The following is a 19,884-nucleotide window of genomic DNA, read 5'->3' as shown; positions in this document are numbered from 1 at the left end:
TGTGTGTTCCTTGGAGGCAGGGACTGGAAGGGAAGCCCAATCCAGCTGAGGCCCTCGAGCACAGCCGTAACACAAATAACAACCACCACCACTGCAATCAGAATTAGAAATCCAGAAGGCCTACAAATCACAAACAATAAACCATAATGTTATTGTGTACAGCATCTTTCATACACACTGCATCCCAGAGTGCTTTACAGAATTAAATAATACAAGACAGCAAAGAGTACAAAGGATAAATTACTGAAAGGAGGGCTGTGAATAAATTAAAGCCTTCAGTCACATGTTCAACAACAGAAGGAAGATAAATGTAGCGACAAAGCAAGCTAGAAAGCTGACGAGACAGGACAGTACTGAGAAGCCACATCAGACACGAGGAGCAGAGCAGGACAGGCTCCAGGCTAGAAGCACGTTCCGGACGGCAGAGGTGCTCTGCACACTGCGGGGCAGCTTTCCCAAGTGCTTGCGTCTCGCCTGGCACAGGCCAGCTGTGGTCCGTGGGTCCATCATCCACATGGCTCGCAGCCGAGGAACACCAGCTCACCTTCTGCATGCAAGGATGACCACTCTGCACAGAGGCATCGATGGCCTCCATGCCTTTCTGTCCAGCGCCCTGGGGGGGAACCAGCTGCAGATGAGAGTGCCTCCTGAGGGGCACCTATCCACACAGCCGGGCAGCTCTATCTCTGATGGAGGCACATACAGAGGCATTTATACGCTGTTTAAAGTGTTATACAGTACCAGGTTACTTTCCCTAGCTCTCTCCCTTTCAGACAGACAGAGGGGTGAGAGAGAAAATACAACAGCACTTGCTCGTAGATAAGGAAAAATGTTCAAACATCACTATGTAAATTGCATCTGCGCATATGCACAATCTAGCATGTTCTGCACCTATGTGGCTGGCTTCCTCCCCCCTCCTTGCATCTAGAGGTGATGGGGATCTGCCACACAAAGCCAAGTACAAGCCTAGGCATGTCTGAACCAACTGCCACGGACTTCCTAGCCATCCTGCATTTTCTGCCCCAACTCCCAGCTGGAAACGGAGCCTCTACAGGCGTGTAGCCAGCTCCAGAAGGGACAGTGACACTGTCTTGGTACATACTGCAGCCTCTCATGCACTCTGCACTCGCTCACTGCAAAGGGACAGGAGAGGTCTGGCCACTCTGACTTGTACACATCAGTCCAATGTACTGCTGGAAGGAGGAACAGATGACAACACCTAATATCTTTACAATAGCGTAACTGATGCATTTGTATAACTGCTTCCATTGTTCTCCCACATCACCTGACCTCGAACACATCCTATTCTTCCATTCCACTTTTGAATACTCTTAGTTCAAGATGGTGCTTCTCTCTCCATATGCCTTCTCTGCTTCTTGAGTAAGCACATGCCTGTTTTGTTCACACTCATGTCATTGCTGCGTAAACAAAGATGTCTGCAAAAAATAGCTACGCAGAAAAACCCAGTTAGTGATGGGAGACATCACTGGGCCTGGAAACATCTGACACCAGCTGCCTGCATGGCCAAAGGGCAGGAGGCTGGTAGGGGCGCACTCTACCTCATGCCACTGGTAACCTTTTCTTATGCTTCTAATTGTTTTGCTGCCAAGGTTGTCTTCTGTCACTTCTGAATTGTCTGCTGAGGACTGACTGCCCGTACCCTATGGCAGGGCACAAACCACCAAACCAGCAATCTGATCCCTTTGTCACCACCACTACACAGAGAGCTGCCACCTTCTCCACACTGCACCGGGGGAAGGAGACAGAGCTCTAAGTGTTGCCTGCATTTGCTATGAAAGCAGGGCTGAGCCTGCTTCTACACACTGTGACTTTGGAGGTGGCCAGTTCAGGTGGGTCTGTAGCTCTCCATCTGCACAAAGTGCTGTGGAGGCTCTGGGGACCGATGGGGCACAGGGATGTCCATCCGCCCCTCCAAAGCCAGAGTCATAACCCATTCAGAGCTGCACATCAACCTGCTCCACACTGCTCTACACAACAACAGACCTCCCCTTCCAAGAGCTTATGGCTAACCCTGTGCTAGAGCGGCTAGCACAAGAAGCTATCCACTGTGCTCAGTTTACATCATTTTGTGCAATACGACCTTTACCAACCAAAGTCTGTGCTGACCATCACAAGCCTCTCCACCTCTAGTAGTCCAGCTTCACATTCATCCGTCCCGTGGAAGTCAAATGGTGCTTCTCACCTGGGAAGGGGTAGCATTTAATCCCTGGGTCCTCCAGGTACTCAGACATAGGACATATGCTCATTCCTCCTAAAGCTGGCTGGTGCTCCATATCTGGAACTGCAGTCCCCAGCTCTGATTGGGATGCGGACCTTGTAATCCATTTTCCTCTCTTCCTGCTGGCACTGCCTGTTGGTTTGGATGTTACAAGTGACTGTTTAATTTAGACAGCTTTCTTGGTGCTCATCTTTCTCATGAATGCATTTCTCAAGCAGTTTGTTTCACTTCTCCCCCTGAATGCAACAAGGAGCACATTTTATGCCATATGTTTTGTTAATAGGGAGCTTTTCCAACACTGTGTGAAAAGCTTTTTGTTGTGTTTGTTTTTTCCTCCTCTCCCTTTTGTGTTGAAGCAGGTTGTAGTTCTTGCTGTGCTGTTGGAGTCTATAAAATGCCCATGTCCAACACGTGTTGGGAGCACAGGCTCCCACTGCAGAGAGAAAAACAAAAGGCTCCCATACAAACAGCCTCACGTACACAGACAGTCTATCACTGTATTACCTCATACAATAGCTCAGCTGAGAAAAATTGCACTACGCCCAGGAAATGTACAGCTAAAGCCACAAAGCCAACTGGAAACTAAATTCTTTCTGAAAAAGAGCGGTTCCAGCTTTTGTTAGGCAACAAAACAAACAAGGATGGAATAAAATAAAAAGCACCAGTCCTTTACAAAGGCATTTCCTGCCGGTACCATGGTGGGTTTTCATGTTCCCCCCGAGGATGCACGCAGCCCCTCTGCCGCGCTGAACTTCAGCATGACTCCCTGCTTCGCAGTGTCGGCAACCAGAGGGAGGGTGTCCCTCTGAGCAGCCAAAGCTGGGGCTGCTCACCCGGAGAGATGGGGTGCTCTTCAGCTCTCCTCCCACCTGGGCAAGCGGCTGCCAGGGGCTCTACATCCATATGCAGCTGGAGAGGGGCAGCGAGCAGTGCCCCAGGGACACCTCCCAAGAACAGGGGAGTCAGAGGCCCCTTCAACCCTCATGTCTTCATAACAGGTCACTTTGCGACCCAGCCCAGCTCATCTGGAAGGGATTTGTTCTCACACCAAGTGGCCACATCCTTGTGGGACGAGCAGATCACCAGGAGGGCAGGGGAGCAGCAGGCTGAAATGTGCCTCCAGCAGCTGCTTCAGGCTGGATGGAGCAGCAGGAGCTGCACAGCCCTGTTTGTGCTGGCCTGGGGATGAAAACCAAGAGCCAAGGGCACCTCCTTTCCCATTTGGCTAAAAATACTTCCCAAACCTCGTTATTGGCAGCCTGGTGTCCACAGGACCTGGAAACGCTGACAGAGCTGATTTTTGCTCTGCTGTCTCTGGCAATCCTTGTTCTTTCCTGCCTCAAGGGTAGAGTGCATCTCATCATGACAGAAGGTTGTGGCTCTCCCCTATTTACAGGGCAGAGCCAATACACAGACCAGAGTCCAGGGGACAGCAGCCACCACAGAAACACAGCCATGTCTTTGCTCCCACCTCTAGCAGACGAGGATCAGGAAGTTAAAAGGGATCCACTGAACTGCAGCGACTTGAAAGGGTTCATACCAACTTCAAGGAGCTGAGGATCAAATACTGGTCATGCTGTCAGGACCAGTTGCTCTCTAATGTATCAGAGGTGAAGTACAAGTACTGGCTTCTTGTGACTGTACTTTGGAGTAGCACGCTTGAAATGTGAGGTGACTTACTGCCGTCTCCTGCTGATGGGTTAGTGTCACATCCTGGCAGGGTGCTGCAGGATGCTTGCATTAATGTTTGTGCACCACTTTGAAGCTGTGAATAGCTGCCTACGTGGCAAAGTATTTTATTAAATTACCTGGCTAGCCAGAGGACAGGAAAGCAGGAGAGATCCAACAGCACCTTCCTCCTGCATTGGTGTCACATCGGCGTGACCAATATAAACCTGCATCTCTACTTGGTACATGTTAAAATGGCAGGGAAGGCTCACCCACCCGCGCTCCCCAGGCAAACGCCAAGGGAGCATCACAAGGGGACGGAGCTGCCACTGCTCGTGACAGCAGGCACTGCAAGAACAGAGGGGAGAGAAGAGATGGAGGGATAGAGACCAAATGCCACAGGGGAGCATGGGGGACACAGGGTGAGCTACCTGCCTGGGGATAGCTGGAGGGAGGACACATATCTGAATGCATCAGGCCTGACAAGGGAAAACACACTGCAATTCCCAAGCTGCAGCAGATGCCTGGGAGTCCTGTTGGCTGGGCCCTCGTGCCTGAGCATGAGGCATTGCCTTGTCTGGCACTAAGCTTGCTATAAGAGAGACACTTGCATAGCAAAGTTTGGGCTCTAACCCTCTTGCTCCTGCTGAGTACTTGAATCTGCTTCTCTCTGCTCCAAGTGCCCATCACCTTCTGTACAGCAGTAGAAAGCCTCCCTCTCTGCTTTCTTTTGTTCTGCCTGCAAACAATGCACTGAGCTCCACAGGGAAGCAGCACAAAGAACAAGAAAAAACGAGAATAAGAATAGTTCTGTCCCCAAGGCCCCTCTCCTACAATTACAGATCAGAAAATAAAATCTATGTTCTGTAGCACTGCTAGAAACAGTCAAGTGAAAAAGCACGTGCACACACGTACACACACACAGATGTGTAGAAAGACTGCACGCATCTGAAGAGTGCAACCTAACATCCATGTGCTCAGGGTGGCCCACAAAGAAAGAAATCAGACATGTAGCCTGAATGGAGAGGGTAGCCACATGAGAAGGTGAGCAGAGGTATTTTGAGAACGTGTCCAACAGACAGCACCGACTAGTGCAAGTGGTGCAACACTCACATACATAGTTCTAGTTCCTGGCACGCCAAAGGTGATTTCATTCACATTCACCCCAAAGACAACTTTCAGCATCCAGCTCTGTGGCACAATACTCTCTGCTAGCTGCCAGGCATCTGTAGATGGCAGCTTTCCATGTGTAAATTCTTCTCTGAGCTTTCTAAACATCTCAGTCTTCATTTCCATGAAGATCTGGAGATAGCCCTCACCCCACCTTGAACCAGTGCATTCCCCGTGGCTGCACAACGCTGGAGCTCAGCACTCCAAGCAGCCGCGCAGAGACATCATCGAATGGAATCAGTACTGTAACTGAGCCCTCCCTGGCCATATCCTCCTCCATCCCACGTCCCTGTCCCTGCTGCATCCCAGTTTATTGCTGCCTGGGACAGGCTCCCTACAGAGCTCTCAAATGCAAAGCCACCGCTGCTCATTTGAAGTGAGCAGCTGTGCACAAGGTGCCTGCAGCCCTGCCGTCACCTGGCATGAGAACACACATTTCAAGGAAATTTTCCACACATTGAGGATGTTTTCTGAACACCAGCTTTCCAGCCGAACTGCTTGTGACTCAGGCCAGTTGGCAGAGCCAGAAGGCTGCTGTGTGCCTTAGGTAATAACAATTTAACAAGGTAACAATCTCTTTAGCCACAAATTAAATGGAAATAGGAAATGTCCTGTGCAGATAAGCTGCTGCCTGGATTATGTTCCCTGCCCAAATATAAACTCCCCTGATCTTTGATCCCTGTGTGCACACGCACGCACACACAGCCAAGCTGTGGCTCCACACCTCGCAAGCCTCACCTCATTTGTCCTCCTTCATCACTGCCCTCCCATCATTTTTGGTCGCTCACCTGGCTTGTGTCAGGCACCATTGCAGATGCCTCACTGTCAGCAGCAAAGACACGCAAGCATCACCTAGCCACTTTCCCTGACACCCCCTTGCCACTCACAGACCCATCACTTGCCAATGATGTGTCTGTCACCTGTGAGATGGCTGCTCTTGCTTGCCTGTTGCTTGTGCACAGGCTGCCACTCACCTGCCAGCTGCCTGTCCCATAGCACAAACGCGCTTGGCGACGCATGCAGCACTTGTCACCTTCACCTGCACTGCCCTTCCTCCTCTGCCATCACCTCCCCTCTGCCCCAGCCATGGCCAAGAGACCCCCAGACCACGTGTCCCTTGCAGGTGACCCCACACCCACTGTTGGAAGGAAGATGATGCAAGGTTTAGGCAGCTGCTTTACCGGACAGGATGGTTTGCTGTGTCCGGGTCAAGGGCAGTGACCACCCCCACGACAGAGCCGACATGCGCATCCTCCTGGACCTCCATCAGGTTGGAGGGGGGCCGGAACTCAGGTGGCTCATCGACGTCCAGCACCGAGACCCGTACAATGGTCTGGTCCCGGAAGGTGCCCAGGTCCACGAACCGCGGGTCCACGAACTTGTTGAGGGCCTCCACCACGACAGTGTGCACTTTTTTCGACTCGTAGTCGAGAGGCTGGGACAACAGGAGAGGGTTAGCTGTACCCAGCCCGAGGAGCCCCCCCTGCTGCCCCTTCCTTCACCGGAGACATCGGGGCAGCACTAAAGCCACCTGCTCCCCAGGCAGCACCTCCGCGGGAGGCTGGGAGCTCGTGCTCTGCCCTCCCGCCAGCAGTGCCCACACCAAGGGGGGCAGGAGGAAGAGGAAGCCTCCAGCCTGCTCCCAGCAAGGCCCCCAACAGGGCCCCCAGGCTGCAGGCAGCCAGGATTCACTGGGAAGACAGCACATTGCGCTGCAAGTGAGCAGGCTTTGATCATTAATCACCCTGCTATTATTTCTACAGGGGAGGTGATCTGAATGCAGTGGCCTTGGTGAACAATCATTCTTTCTTGCCCGCATCAAGTGTTTGCTTGATTGTTTTTGCCACCAAAAGCAGATACAGTCAAAGTGCTGTTGGTGAGGTATAGGAATTAGGTGGGCATACTTCTCCCCTAACAGGTGCTATCAATAACAGCTGTAAGCACTCGTCTCCATAGCCCTGTGCATGGCTTCACCTATGCACAGCTCACTTCTTCACCGCCACCCAGGGAGCCGCCCTGTGCAGGCTCCAGCAGGCACTGTGCTGCTGCTCCTTCTCAGCCTTTCCTCCCAGACACAGGTCTGCGTTTTGCCATCCAGCCAGAACAGAGGCAGGTGTCTCCCTGCACCTGCAGGCACAAAAATGCAACTGCTACTGCTAGAGCGGCGCTCAGAGGAGCATTTATTTCAACTCAAATGCAGCAGCAGGAGTCCCCAAAGGAAAGGGCCCTCCTAGAGATCTGTGCCCTCCCTACCCAACCAGCTTTCCTCATCTCTCACCTTCTGTACCGTGATGACAGCCTCTTGGGTATTGCTGTCCGTGGTGACTTTGAACATCTCCACCCCTTCCTCATCCTTCACCTGATACGTCATGTCCGTGTTCTCCCCGACGTCAGAGTCCTCTGCCTTCACCCTCCCGATGGCAGTGCCCACAGGAGCAGTTTCAACAATGCTGAACTGATACATCTCTGGAGGAGAAAAAGGTACTAGGGTCACTGATTCTGCCTTTGAACCCCCTCCAGCCTGATAGGGCCCTTCACATACCTCCCTGGGGGCACCCTTGGACTACAAGGGCTGCCCAAACTCTACCAGTGTCTACAGTCCAGAATGCCCTACCAGGAGAAACACATACCCCAGCCAAAAAAAAGGGCTGAGGGAAGATAACTGGAGAGCACTGACGTTTCAAGGTGCTGGGTCAAGTAAGGGCTGGTTTCTCTGTATGGACACTGCCCTGCAATTAGTGTTCTCCGATTCTTTGCAAACTTTACAATTTCTAATTTCTAGGAGATGCAGCTAAAGAGCTGAGCCTCCTCTAGCTGCAGCAGCCTTTCTAGTCTGCCAGCCACTCTGCAGCTGGTGTGCACTGCAGAGATTGCACAGCCCACTCTTTGCAGCAGGATCACCCACCCTCCTCGTTTGGGGAGGGTCCCAGAGAAGACGCGAGCATGAGCCACAGGCCACTAGCAGTGACTTGGAAAACAGAGCTGTCCTGTGACAAGGCTGCTGTCTGTGAGCTGGGCAGCGTCACTGTGCCTCACGTTGGGGCAGAGTGTGCCAAGCTCTGACGAAGCAGCCAGGAGGGGCCAGGCCAGCAGCTGAGTCCCTTGCCCAAGCTCCCAGGAGACAGCAGCATGACAGACCAGGCTGCCTTCTCCCCCAGCACTGCTCAGAGAGGGGTCAGCCCTCCTCACTCCCAGGACTAGCACTGGGAACAGGGGTCTTATCCAGGGCCCTGGACAGGCTCAGCCAAGGCAGCTGGCCCTCCACCACAGTGCCAGGCAGGGACACATTCAGACGCAGGCAAGGAGCTGTGCGAGCTACGGTACCTTGGTGCTGCCACCCTGCAAGCAGCATGAGCAGCTGGGCTGGCTCACCCTGCAGACGTGCCAGGCTGTGCTGCGAGCTGAGCTTCTGTCTCACCACCCACAAAGGGCCAGGACCAGGACAAGGGCCAGTGCTCGCCCCCCACTACTGTCAGGACTTACTCTGAGGGAAGCGTGGTGGGTTGTCATTGACATCAGTGACTACGATGGTGACTGTGGTGGATCCAGACAGGCCACCCAGCTGTCCTGCCATGTCCGTTGCGCGGATCACCACCTCATACTGGTCCTGTGTCTCACGGTCCAGGTCAGCCACGGCTGTCCGGATCACACCTGGAAACCGGCAGGACAGCTTGAGCACAGGCAGGTCACAGAGCATCCGTAGAGTCACAGACGGGGTGAGGCTGGAAGGGACCACTGGAGATTACCTCATCCAAGCCCCAGCTCTACGCAGGATCAGCTAGATCTCCTAGCCTCTCTGCATATGGCAGATGCTCCAATACTTCACCAATCTTCATGGCCCTTCCCTGGACTCACTCTGCTACACCCATGTCTCTTATATTTGGCAACCCAGAACCAGACACAGCACTCACGTCATCTCACCAGTGCTGAGTAGAAGGGACAGGTTACCTCCCTCAAGTGGTGGCGATGCTCTTCCTAACACAGCCCTAGGTGCTGTTGGCTGCCTTTGCCATAGGAGCACGTTGCTGGCAACAACAAACATCATCTGCTGGGCCCCGGTGCAAAGGGGAGCAAACCCTTTTGCAGCCTTCACAGAGATCACATAAGCAAAAGCCAGTTGCGGGGGGAAGAGGTCTCTGGAGAGAAGAACAAGCCCAGGGCATTGTCAGCCAGGCGGAAACATCCTGAAAATCTCCCCGGAGCCCAGGAATGGCCACAGGCCCAACCTGATCCCAGCAAGCCTCTGCAGCTGATTTGCAGGCGTGTTGCATGAAAGGTTCCCGACTGCTGTTTCTACTGCGGGCTGCCAGTATCTCTGACAGGGTTAAACTCTGGCTCAGAGGAGGTTTGTACTTCTCTCCAGGGAAGCCAGGAACCCGGTGAAGGATTGGTGGGGGTCAGAGGCACAGGAACAAGGACTCGCCCAGATGTGGGGGCTGCACTGAGGCCAGCCTCAAGGTTTGCACAGAAAGGCTGTGTAAAAGCCCAGGCTGAGTCACAAAACCCCTTTGGCACAAACCTGCAACAGCCCACTTGTCCTTATCTGCTCAAGCAGGAGCCAGGCTTGCCGCAGCATTCCTAACAGAACATCGGTGCTCCGAGCCCAGGCTCCATTTCACAGGTGCCTCGTGGCCCAAGCATGCCTGGAGGGCCCCCCTATTTAATTTGAAGAATGAGGGGGGGCCGTGTATTTCCAAAAGTGTCTGCACAAAACCCCTCATTTTCAAGTGTCCCTCTAAGTTAAGGAGACCAGAGATGACATACATGCTCTGTGTCAGGGGCTGAGAATGCACTAGAGACCAAAGTAAAGCTTAACAAAATGTATGGTAAGTTAGTACTTTTTATGAAATGAAGTCTCTTAAAAAAAAGTGTTTATAGGTCTTCAGTAGTCATCTGGACTTGGGGGAAATGACCAGGACTAAAACACAAAGGAATGTAAAACAAGAAACAAAGAGTAGTAAAACCCAGAAAACACTGTGAATGGCAGAAGTTATGACTTCCTATGTCACCCAGGAGTGTTTCATTTACACGGAAACAGAGCAGAGAAGAAATATTTTGAGAATGAAAGAAAGAAATGACTCTGCCCTGAGGTGGCACCAGGGGCACGCATGAGCCATACATGGATGCAAGGTCATTAGCAGCACATTCCCAGTCCGGCTATACCAGCAACACCCCAGAACAGCTTGGAATCAGCTTAAAATCCCCTCCAGCTCAGTTTCTTAACGTTCCCACAGATTTAGACATTGTTTTCTGCTTTTGTAATTGCTCTCTCTTCCAGGCTTTTCTGTTTAACTATTAGCTTTACCTCCTCCTACTGTGAGCTGCAAACCCCATCTTTGCTTTGTTCCACCAGTAATCCTGGCTGGTGTTAGGAAAGATGCTGGCAGGGGATCGCCTGGCTGTGCAGTGCGGGTCTCCCGCGAGGGGCTCCAACCTGGAGGGAACAAGGAGCTCCTCCCTTGCCAAGCAAAGAGCAGAGAATCATCCAGTTGCTCTCAGCAACTTGCAAGACATTTGCTGACATGCAACAAAGCGAGCAATGGCAGAGCATCACAGCCATCCAAGCCACGTGGCTCAAGGCAGACACTTCTGGGAAGCCTTCAGCACAACCTGAGCACAGTGGAGGGGAGAGCTGGGTGCCAGCAGGCTGCAAGGAGACAAGATGTGGCTTCAGGGACATACCCCGAGGCTTCCACGTATCAGCCCTCCACAGCCAGCAGGTTGCCGGTTTCCCTGTTCATGTCTGGCGTGACACCAGTTGACACTGGTTGTGCACCTCCTGACAAAGGCCGTGGGTGGACGGGTCACACCAAGGAGCCACTGGTGCTGTGGCCCAAAGGCAGTCAGAAATGCCACTGAGATGGGAGGATGACATTTCGCCCCCAGCCCCCCCATGCATGACATTACAGGTGCAGCAGGAACTGGTAACACTGTTCTGGAGACATTTATCTCTCCTTGCTTTCTGAAACTAGCAATTATTCCAATGATGATCATTGTTAGGGTTTATTATAAAGACATAACGACTCTTTCAGATCCTTGCAGCTCCCCAGCTCTCATGGACAGGCACAATTTCATCCAGCTTCCCTTGTCCCTCTGTCATTTCGGTTCTTTAATTATCTGGACTCCCACTGCCTTCAGCCCTATGAATCGAGGGAAGGCTCTGTCTCACCCACCATCTCTTGAGCACTTTTAGCATCTGTCTATTTACACACTCAGGTAACTCTCAGCTCTACTATTGCTCGATCAGAGGTCCATGCTCCTGGCCAGCATGCAGGTCAAAGGCAGCACAGAACACTGCAGAATTTCTACTAGGGAGCATCCCAATCCCTCCACAGGAAGACAGCAGGCGTTTACCCTGTGATGGGGCTCAGGGTCTGCACTGGCTCCCTCGCTCAGCCCGAGTCTGTTCAGAAGCAGCCATTTGACCAGGAGTCCCACCCCACCTCATCCAAAGGGGCTGAGGGAGCACCGACAAGGGAGCGATGAACGCACCTCTAGCATGCATCCCAGCAAGAACTGCAACCTCCCGTCTGAGAGCAGGCAGGACTGGCCTTGCACAAGCACCATTTCCCCAGGGCTGCACAGGACCAGCCTCAGCCAGTCATGCTTATAGGCCTCTCCTGCCACTCCACTATGAATAAAAAACCATTATTTCTGGGCAAGCACTATCTCATTGAAATTTAAGCAATTCTGTTAATTAACAGGGTCTGAAGCATTTTATAATGAAAATGATTCATGTCAGCACAATAGTGATGAATTGGGATAAGAGGGAAAAAGCTCATGCATTCACCAAGGCCGTAATGACTTAACTGAGCTGCTTGTAATGATATAGCTCATAATATACCATGCAAGATGGGAGGAAAGTGCTCAGGCGCTTCTCAGAACACCTCCAAGGTCACCTGTCCCAGCGGGGAGCAAGTCCGGGCCATTTGGCATGTGCAGAGCAGGGCAGACAAGTGGCCCCAGCCAGCTCCGGTTCTTCTAGTGGCATGGGACAGACAAAATCCTTGTCCTTGACGGGCGTGCAGACTGTGAGCAGAAACCACCTCCTGCCAAGATGGTGTCTAGTCCATCCTGGAAAAGTGGGGGTCTGATGCAGATAAACTGCCCCATGCCCCAGGCCTTCAAGAGCCCCAGCAGGATTGTCACTGAGAGCGCTGTTTCCCCTAAAGTTGCATGGGCCACACCAGGCTACTACCCCAAGTGTCAGGCTGCTTTTGTCTTTTAGGCTGAGGTACCACTTACCATTTGCTAGCAGCCTTGACAAATCAGATTCTCCAAACGTACTCCACACCAGTTCCTTGCATATGGAACTATTAGTGCTGCCATAAACACCCACCAGCAGCAACTTGTACAGTCCCATCTCCTAGAGCCAGAAGAGCCTCTGCTCCCAAAACCTGACCCCCAGGGACTCTGCAAAAGCAGCAGCAAGTGATGGTGGCAGACCTGTTCTCAGGGCACAGAGACAGGAGAGGCAGGGACCTCCGCTGCTGTGTGTAGAACATGGAAAAGTCCTCCCTATCATCTCCCAAGATTCACCTTCTTTCCAGACAGAAAAACTGCCAAACTTTGTCCTTCCCAGACACTGCTAACAAAGCAAGAACAACCTCCAGCTCAGACTCATCTCCCTAGTTCTTGTCAGCATCTGTTATAGTTGAATAATACAGACGCATGGTGACATACCCTCTGGTACAAGGCACATGTGGCTTTCCAGCATGATCCAGATTAATCAGTATAATTACCAGGCAAGGGGACACTTACAGGATCACATAAATACCGTCAAATCTGCTCAAACAGCAGACACTCTTTGGGTGATAAAAAACAAAGCAGGACAAAGCACTCAGTAGGTAACTGTCTTCCAGGAATCCCATCATTATGGGCTTCGCTCTGCTCTCAGACACTTCTGGCTCAGATGTCCACATCCTCCGAGACCGTCTGGACAAGGCACCTTCCAGCTGAGGGCAGTCAGGAGCAACACGCTCCCTGCCGCAAAGTGCAAAGACAGAAAGTTGTGGAGTAATGTATGTGGAAGTATCCCCAGGAGGTTCCTGGTCCAACTACAGCTCAAAGCAGGCAGTCTTCAGAGGCAGATGAGATTACTCAGGGCCACGTCCAGTCAGGTTTTCAGTATCTCCAAGGATGGACATGCCACCTTCATGGTGCCAAGTTTTCTCTTCCTGCCATTTGTGTTTTTACTGTGCATGCCTGGGAAGAGTCTGGCTCTGTCTTCTCTATCCCCTCCTATTAGGTAGCTGGATAAAACAGACCCAGTCCTCCCAGCAGCTTGGTCAGTTAAAGCAAACAGATCTCTGCTTCAGCCCAGGGGCAGCAAGGCACCTGCCAAATAGACTGCAGATTCCTCAACCTGTGCCTACAGCTGCCTGCAGGGACATAGAAATACCAATATATCTGCCAAGACACAAGTGCTTCTTGAGGCATACATCCTGGAGGAGGTCAGTCCACTGCAGATGGGTTCTTAGCCCCAAGAACCAGCACTTCATCTGCCCTACATGCACAGCCCCCTTTCCTGTCCTTCAGCTCAGGACAATCTGGGATGCAGAAGCTACAGGCGGTCTGAGCAAGGTACTAGGCACAAGGTTCAGGAGGTTCATGGCTCTTCAGGAAATAAGGAACAGAGCCGAGATCCAGAAATGGAAACATTATGGTTGCATCAGCATAACCAAGCTAAGCAGCAAAGTTAATCAGAAGGGTGCAGAGTCACACAGCTATTGTGGCTGAGGGATGCTGCAGCCTGTGGATTTCTAATATGGTACCTTTCATAGCGGGTGGCCAAGTCCTTTCCAAATCAGTGTGCCCCATAGCTCCTAAGGCAGCACCCGCAGAGTCAGAGCTACTTCCACTGCTCAGAGAGGAGCACCTAGCAGGGGGCTTGTTCCTGGCTGGAATCACCTTTGCCCATGCCAGCACAGAGGCAGCAGTGCCCTGGAGGGAGGCATCCGCAGTGAGCTCCAACAGATGGGCCAGCACACTTACCCTTCCTTTGTCTCTTCTTTTAGCAGCTAAATCCCTCATCATTTAATATTAATTCCCACTGCACATTAGTAGATGTACCCCAATTTCCTCAAGACGACCAAACATACAATTTGGTCCCAAACCAACTGAAGTTCCTGCACCAGTCTCTGAAAAGGACTGTTAACATTCAGTCTTGCTAATAAGAGCACCTTAAATAAGCGTGGCTTCTCCGCAGACTCTCATCACTCATACTCAGAGTCCCTTGTCCCCATGCACAGCTCTGGTGAATAAGCGTCTGGGATGGGACACAGACCTGCATAAACCCATGAGCGCACACAAACACGCACATACTGATATCTGTGTTTCCAGGCACCGAGGAGCATTTTTAACAAACTGGCAAGAGCAGCAGAGAAACACATTCTGCCTCCCACCACCACATCACACAAATCCAACAGTTCATCAGCCCAAATCAGCATGCAGCATGATCCCAGCAACAACTCGTCTCCCAGTTTACCCTTACTACCCTGGGACTAGGGCTGTGGTCGGTCTCCAAATAGGGCAAGGCTGACAGGTAAGGATGAAACAACTAATGACTGCACACAAATAACCATAAACTTCATCCCAGCAGGCCAGTATTTCTTGTCCTGCTCTCCCTGGCACAAGTACCTCTAAGCCCTCACCAGCTAAGTCTCCAAATCAGGAGACAGGCTCTAGAACTCAGGAGCTGTTTTAAGTCATCATAAATACCAGACTGCATTTCAATTAGCCTTCTGAGTCCTTCTGCCTTTTCCCTGCATACAGCAGAATGACAGATTTTTAAGAACAACCTCTTCCTTTCAGTAAAAAGCAAGATTCCCATGCACTCTCCCAAACTGACAAGCTGGGCTTCTAGGAAAGCACCAAATATCATGAGGCCTATGATGTTACCTGCTGTGATTGTTCTGTAGCAGTCAATATCCCTGCAAAGGGATGAACAAGACTGCTGGAGCCAAGAGCACCAGGTTGTGCCCCCCTTCTGGGTGTCGAGTATTTTCAGGTTTCCTCCTGAGGCTGTGGGCAGGGATTGCAGGCAGCAGCGAGTCTCCAGCCATGCTGGCCAGAGATGATAAAGGGCACTGCAAAGGACACAGGAACAGACATGAGCAGGCAGGCACAGCTGCCTGCCGAAGAACAACTTTGCCCCTATAAAGGTGAATAATCTGCAGAGGTACAGAGAGTGCAGGGTGATATAAAGCAACATGAAAATTTTTCAAAGCAAATCAAAATGCACTCTGATTTCTCCTCTCATGTAAATGCACTGGGAGCCACGTACTCTCTCTGTGCCCATCTCAGCATCTGAAAACTAAGTTAGAAGGATCTTGGTGAGGACAGGCTTCCCGGAGCGAGAAGAGGAACTAGCACTAAACCTCCCAACCTGCGTCCTGCTGGGCAAAGCTGGGGCTCACGGCCCCTGCCATCGCGAGCCTGCCCCACAACCTGTCGGCAGCCTGCGGCAGAGTGAGAGAGGGGCTCTCTGCAGTCAGACTGGAGCACACTCACTCAGGAAGCCAACACCCACCACCGACGGCAAAGTGGCTGTTTCCTGGCAGAAGCAGCAAAGCACACATACGTGCTGACTACTGTAAAAGCACAGCCTCCTCCAGCAGGAACAGGGCAGCCATGAAACAGTGCAATGCAGCTCACCTGTTACAAAGAGCAGACAAAGACCTGCTCCCTATCTGCAAACTGAGAACAAATGAGGAAGGCAGCACAAAGCCTAAATGACTAATGCTCGCAGGCTCTTTCAAGGAGCCTAGCGGATATTCTCATAGCTGGCACAGAAAATCATGCCTCCAAAGTCTGTGCATACAAAGCTCCCCACTCATACACCAAACAATCCAGCCTAGACCTTCAACACGTGCAGGGTACGTTGTTCTGGGACCTGATTTGGGGTACACAAACCCACAGACTGTTTCACTGTCTGAAACTTAGTTATCAAAGCATGAGAGGCAGTGGCTGGTATATATGAAAGGAAAGGAAAGCTCATATGCATCAGCTGTGCTTTTTCTTCACCATCATTCAACACTGCGGAAACTGGAATAATTCTCCACAGCTTTGTGGACACCAGCAAATGCCACGCTGCAGTGCCCACTACTCCAGTGGGGCCATTTAGTTGCTTGTCCCCCTCCAAAAAGATGTCCGAGACACTACAAGGCTTATTGAGTGGTAGGACTTGACATAGCATGGCATCCAGATGGTTTGGGTCTGCCTTTGAAACGTCCATCAAATCCAAAATTCCAGCTGAATACTACAGCTAGTAACATCCAAGAACAGGAGACAAACTAAGCAACCTACATACGGTCTGTATCCTGTACTCAAGTGTGCAAACCACATTTGTACATTCAGCACCCATGCTATGGAGGACAGTGCAAAAAGAGATGGTTGTAAAGGCAAGGAAAGAAGAGAGAACCTGCGCTGGAAGGAGTCACGGGCTTAGGTGGTATGCAAGGGAGCACGTGCATGTATGGACCTGCAAGAAAAGGCGGAGAAGGAGGTCAAAACCAAAAGGGGAAAACAAATTGTTCTTCATTACCATATATTATAAGAAATGTAACATGCCAGGTTTTTATGGTTCTTTTTATGGCCATTAATAACAATGGTGGCTCTGAGAGTTATGCTGCTGCTATGTATAATTAAATCCTACACTCAGGACAGAAGCCAGGCCACCCAGGGCAGTCAGGCCAAGATTCCCATGCGGAACGCTAAAAACCTATTCAAGTGCAGAGCAGGAATGGGATGAGATTTACTTCGGTGGACGTACTGGCTCCTGGCCAGTACCAAAGAGACACAATGAAACAACGTCCCCCCTCGGCACTGCCAGTCCTGTACCTGCTGCCCCCAGCAGCACGTCCACGTGGGCTAGCGCTGACAGCAGGGCACGCAGGCAGCGCAGGACAGACCGCAGCCGCACCTTAAGCGGCCGATGGGCAGAGCTGCACGTGGCATTCCTGGAGCCCAGGTGAGGCAGCTACAAAAGGCTATTCGCAGCTCAGACATCACGGGAGAGTCAGCCCCAGTACCTGCTTTAGTGGTCAGATATTCTGGAAACAGACACACTCAAGCGGGGCTGATGACTCTTCTGCAGATTGTCAGCAGTTTTGCTTTTATGAATCACAAGCAAGTAGAACAGTAAATCAACCCCCCCCAGTGTATGAAACAACCAGCTTGAGAATTAAGACACAAAGAGTCAAGGAATCAAGAAGCTAGGATTCCCAGAGTGACATTAATTCTCACCACAGTCCCACAGGGCACATTTTAGTTTATGCCTTAATACAGAGCATTAATGTTGTTGCAGGAAACTGAGCCTCTGCATGTCCCGGCTTGTGCATTTTGCTCCCAGTGGTCCCTCTTCATTCTAGCAGCCAGGCTTCCACTCACACAAAGCTGTCTCAGGCTAACAGGATCTCACATACACCTGAATTTTCACTGTTTAGCCCACTGTTCATCCATCCCCCCCCCCAGTAAAACAAAGCAAATCTGGGAGAGAAGAAAGCCCAGGTGCAGCAGCTTCTGGGCCAGGAGCGGGCGCAGCCCCAAGCTTGTTCGTGTGCACTCTCGCCACCACACCAGCCTCTGTCCAGACAATGTCATTTTCCACCGCATACCCCGGCTCTGCTGTCAGATGTGCTTAGGAGCTACCAAATTTGAGCTTTCCTCCCATGGCAGCCAGGGCTGCTGGCACAGACAGGGCTGTGCCTGGCTTGCCCATGTGCACCAGGTCGGTTTTCAGCAGGCGCATGGTTTCACGCAGATGCAGGGGCTCAGGCACACATACCTTCCTTACACTCGTCTTACACCAGAGCCTCCAAACAGATTTTCCTCTGACTTACATAAAAACAGCCTAGGAAATATCTATTGGCACAGACACAGGTCAGCCTGACAGAGACTTGGCACTTCACTCCAGGGGTTGATCTCAGCCTGTGTCACTGTGGTTCAGCAATAGGGGGGGACACACACTTTGCTGTCCAGCTTTCCAACAAGAGCTGCAGCTACCCAGCGTGCTTGTCCTTTGACAATTTTTCATTAAACTGTGGGTACTTTACTGCATGCTTTGTGCCTTAAATACTTCTTATTAGCATTTGAGTGTCTTCCCTCCTTAGAAAGCTTGCAAGGCTCCCATTAAGGGTAATGAGAGTCACACTCCTGGGAGGCAAGGAGAATATATACCCCAACATCTCCTGGTTATGGTCTACTCTAACCAGTATGTCAGAGCATCATCTGCTAGGGATTTATTACAGCGGCATTTTACAACAGGCTCTATTATAAGTTATTAAGGAATGGAGCAGCTTCTACTGTTCTTTCATTAAATATTAATAGAACATTTATAAACCGATCCTTAATTTAAAGTGTTACCTTTAATCAAAGCCCTGGTGATAACAATGCAGCCTTTGGTAAGGCCCCTCTGGTAGTACTCAAACCTTTCACACTGAGATTTTATGTGCCTGCGGGTGCACTCCTGCTCTGGGCGTAGAGCACAGAGGAGCTCTGGTTGGTGCAGGTGCAGGCAGGGCACCCTGGGCTGGCAGCTGCAGGTCTTGCTCCATGGTGCTCCTGCTGCAGGCACTGCACAGAGCCAGACTGCAGCCTGCAGGGCTGTCAAGCTTCCTCTCCAACACCCAGTAATGCCTGTGGCACGGGTACCCCAGCACCAACACCCAGCACGGAGGTGCAGGCCTGCTGGCACACAGCCGTGCACTGAACAGGACGCGTGGCCATGGTCTGGTCTCCTGACACGCCACACAGACTGCCCTAGCCCAGCTGGGTGCTGCTCACCTGTTTTACTGTCCACAGTAAAGTGCTGCTCGCCCTCCAGCACGCTGTAGACTACCCGGGCACTGCTCCCATACGTGGGGTCATCAGCATCAGATGCCATCACCTGCATCACAGAGGTGCCTGCAGCAGGGACAAGGAGGAAAACAAAAAGTCAGGGAGGTGAGAAGAGCAATGCAAACCTCAGGGCCAAGGGCTGGCAGAACAGGAGAGCAGGGGCCAACACTGATCACTCGCACATGCTGATGGAAACAAGAACAGTTGGTTGCAAATGCAGCATTGCCTCCCCCCAAAAGACTGAGAGCCAGGACTCCAGACACCACTTCAAATGCCCCTTTTGTCCTTCAGAGTGGCAGGAGAGAGCAGACGTTGGGCCACCTCAGGGCTGCTGTCTAGGCAGGACCTGCTCTCCAGGAGATCACTGGTCTGAACAGCTGGGAGCTCTTCTCCCAGCAGACTTCTGCTGGACCATCTGGGAAGGAGCTGGGGATGAGATGTTATCTCCACAGCTGCCCCTTTCCTGTCAGCACTGAGCAACGCGGTCACCTCCAGCCTGCAGAGGGACCTCCCAGCCAGGGTCTGATCCACACTGCAGCACCACATCTCTGCAGCAGACCTGGCAAAGGGACGACAGCCATGGAAGAGGCTGGGCAGAGGCAGACACAAAGCTTTCACTTGCCCAGAGCCAGACACAGCACCCCGTCCTCATGCTCTACACGTAGCAGGGCAGGAGGACTATATATTGGATAAAAGTCCATCAAATGCCTGCAATTAAGTTATTGATTTTCAACGCTGCCTCATTAAACTGGGTGCTTCACTCCAACTGTCCCTGTGATGGCTTTAATTTGACATCATGTTCAATTTGACAAAAGCAGGACCCAGGGCATAAGAATGGGGCCAGGAGCAAAGGGGCTGAGATCTACAGAGACAGCAGAAGGGAGGAAGGAGGGGAAGCCTAATCCTACCTACAGACACCTCTGAGAAAGGAGATGGCGTGACCGAAGACCTGTGAGGACAGGCTACCC

The 19,884-nt window shown here is 51.7% G+C and overlaps 1 protein-coding gene across 1 annotated transcript in view; it reads right to left on the bottom strand.

Moving 5' to 3' along the window:
* The window catches only part of CDH22 (cadherin 22), an 87,783-nt gene that overhangs the window by 23,362 nt on the left and 44,537 nt on the right, over positions 1-19,884 (bottom strand). The window contains exons 4-7 of the mRNA XM_072879385.1: positions 18,863-18,982; positions 8,561-8,728; positions 7,356-7,543; positions 6,259-6,512 (exon numbers count right to left, since the gene is read on the bottom strand). Of these exons, the coding sequence (XP_072735486.1) occupies positions 6,259-6,512; positions 7,356-7,543; positions 8,561-8,728; positions 18,863-18,982 (730 nt within the window). The remainder of the gene's footprint in view (positions 1-6,258; positions 6,513-7,355; positions 7,544-8,560; positions 8,729-18,862; positions 18,983-19,884) is intronic.

Source organism: Ciconia boyciana, chromosome 14 (assembly GCF_034638445.1).
Source record: "Ciconia boyciana chromosome 14, ASM3463844v1, whole genome shotgun sequence".
In the NCBI taxonomy this organism is placed as follows: Eukaryota; Metazoa; Chordata; class Aves; order Ciconiiformes; family Ciconiidae; genus Ciconia; species Ciconia boyciana.
Note: the sequence above shows the minus strand (reverse complement) of the source record. Positions and strands in the feature narration are given on the sequence as shown.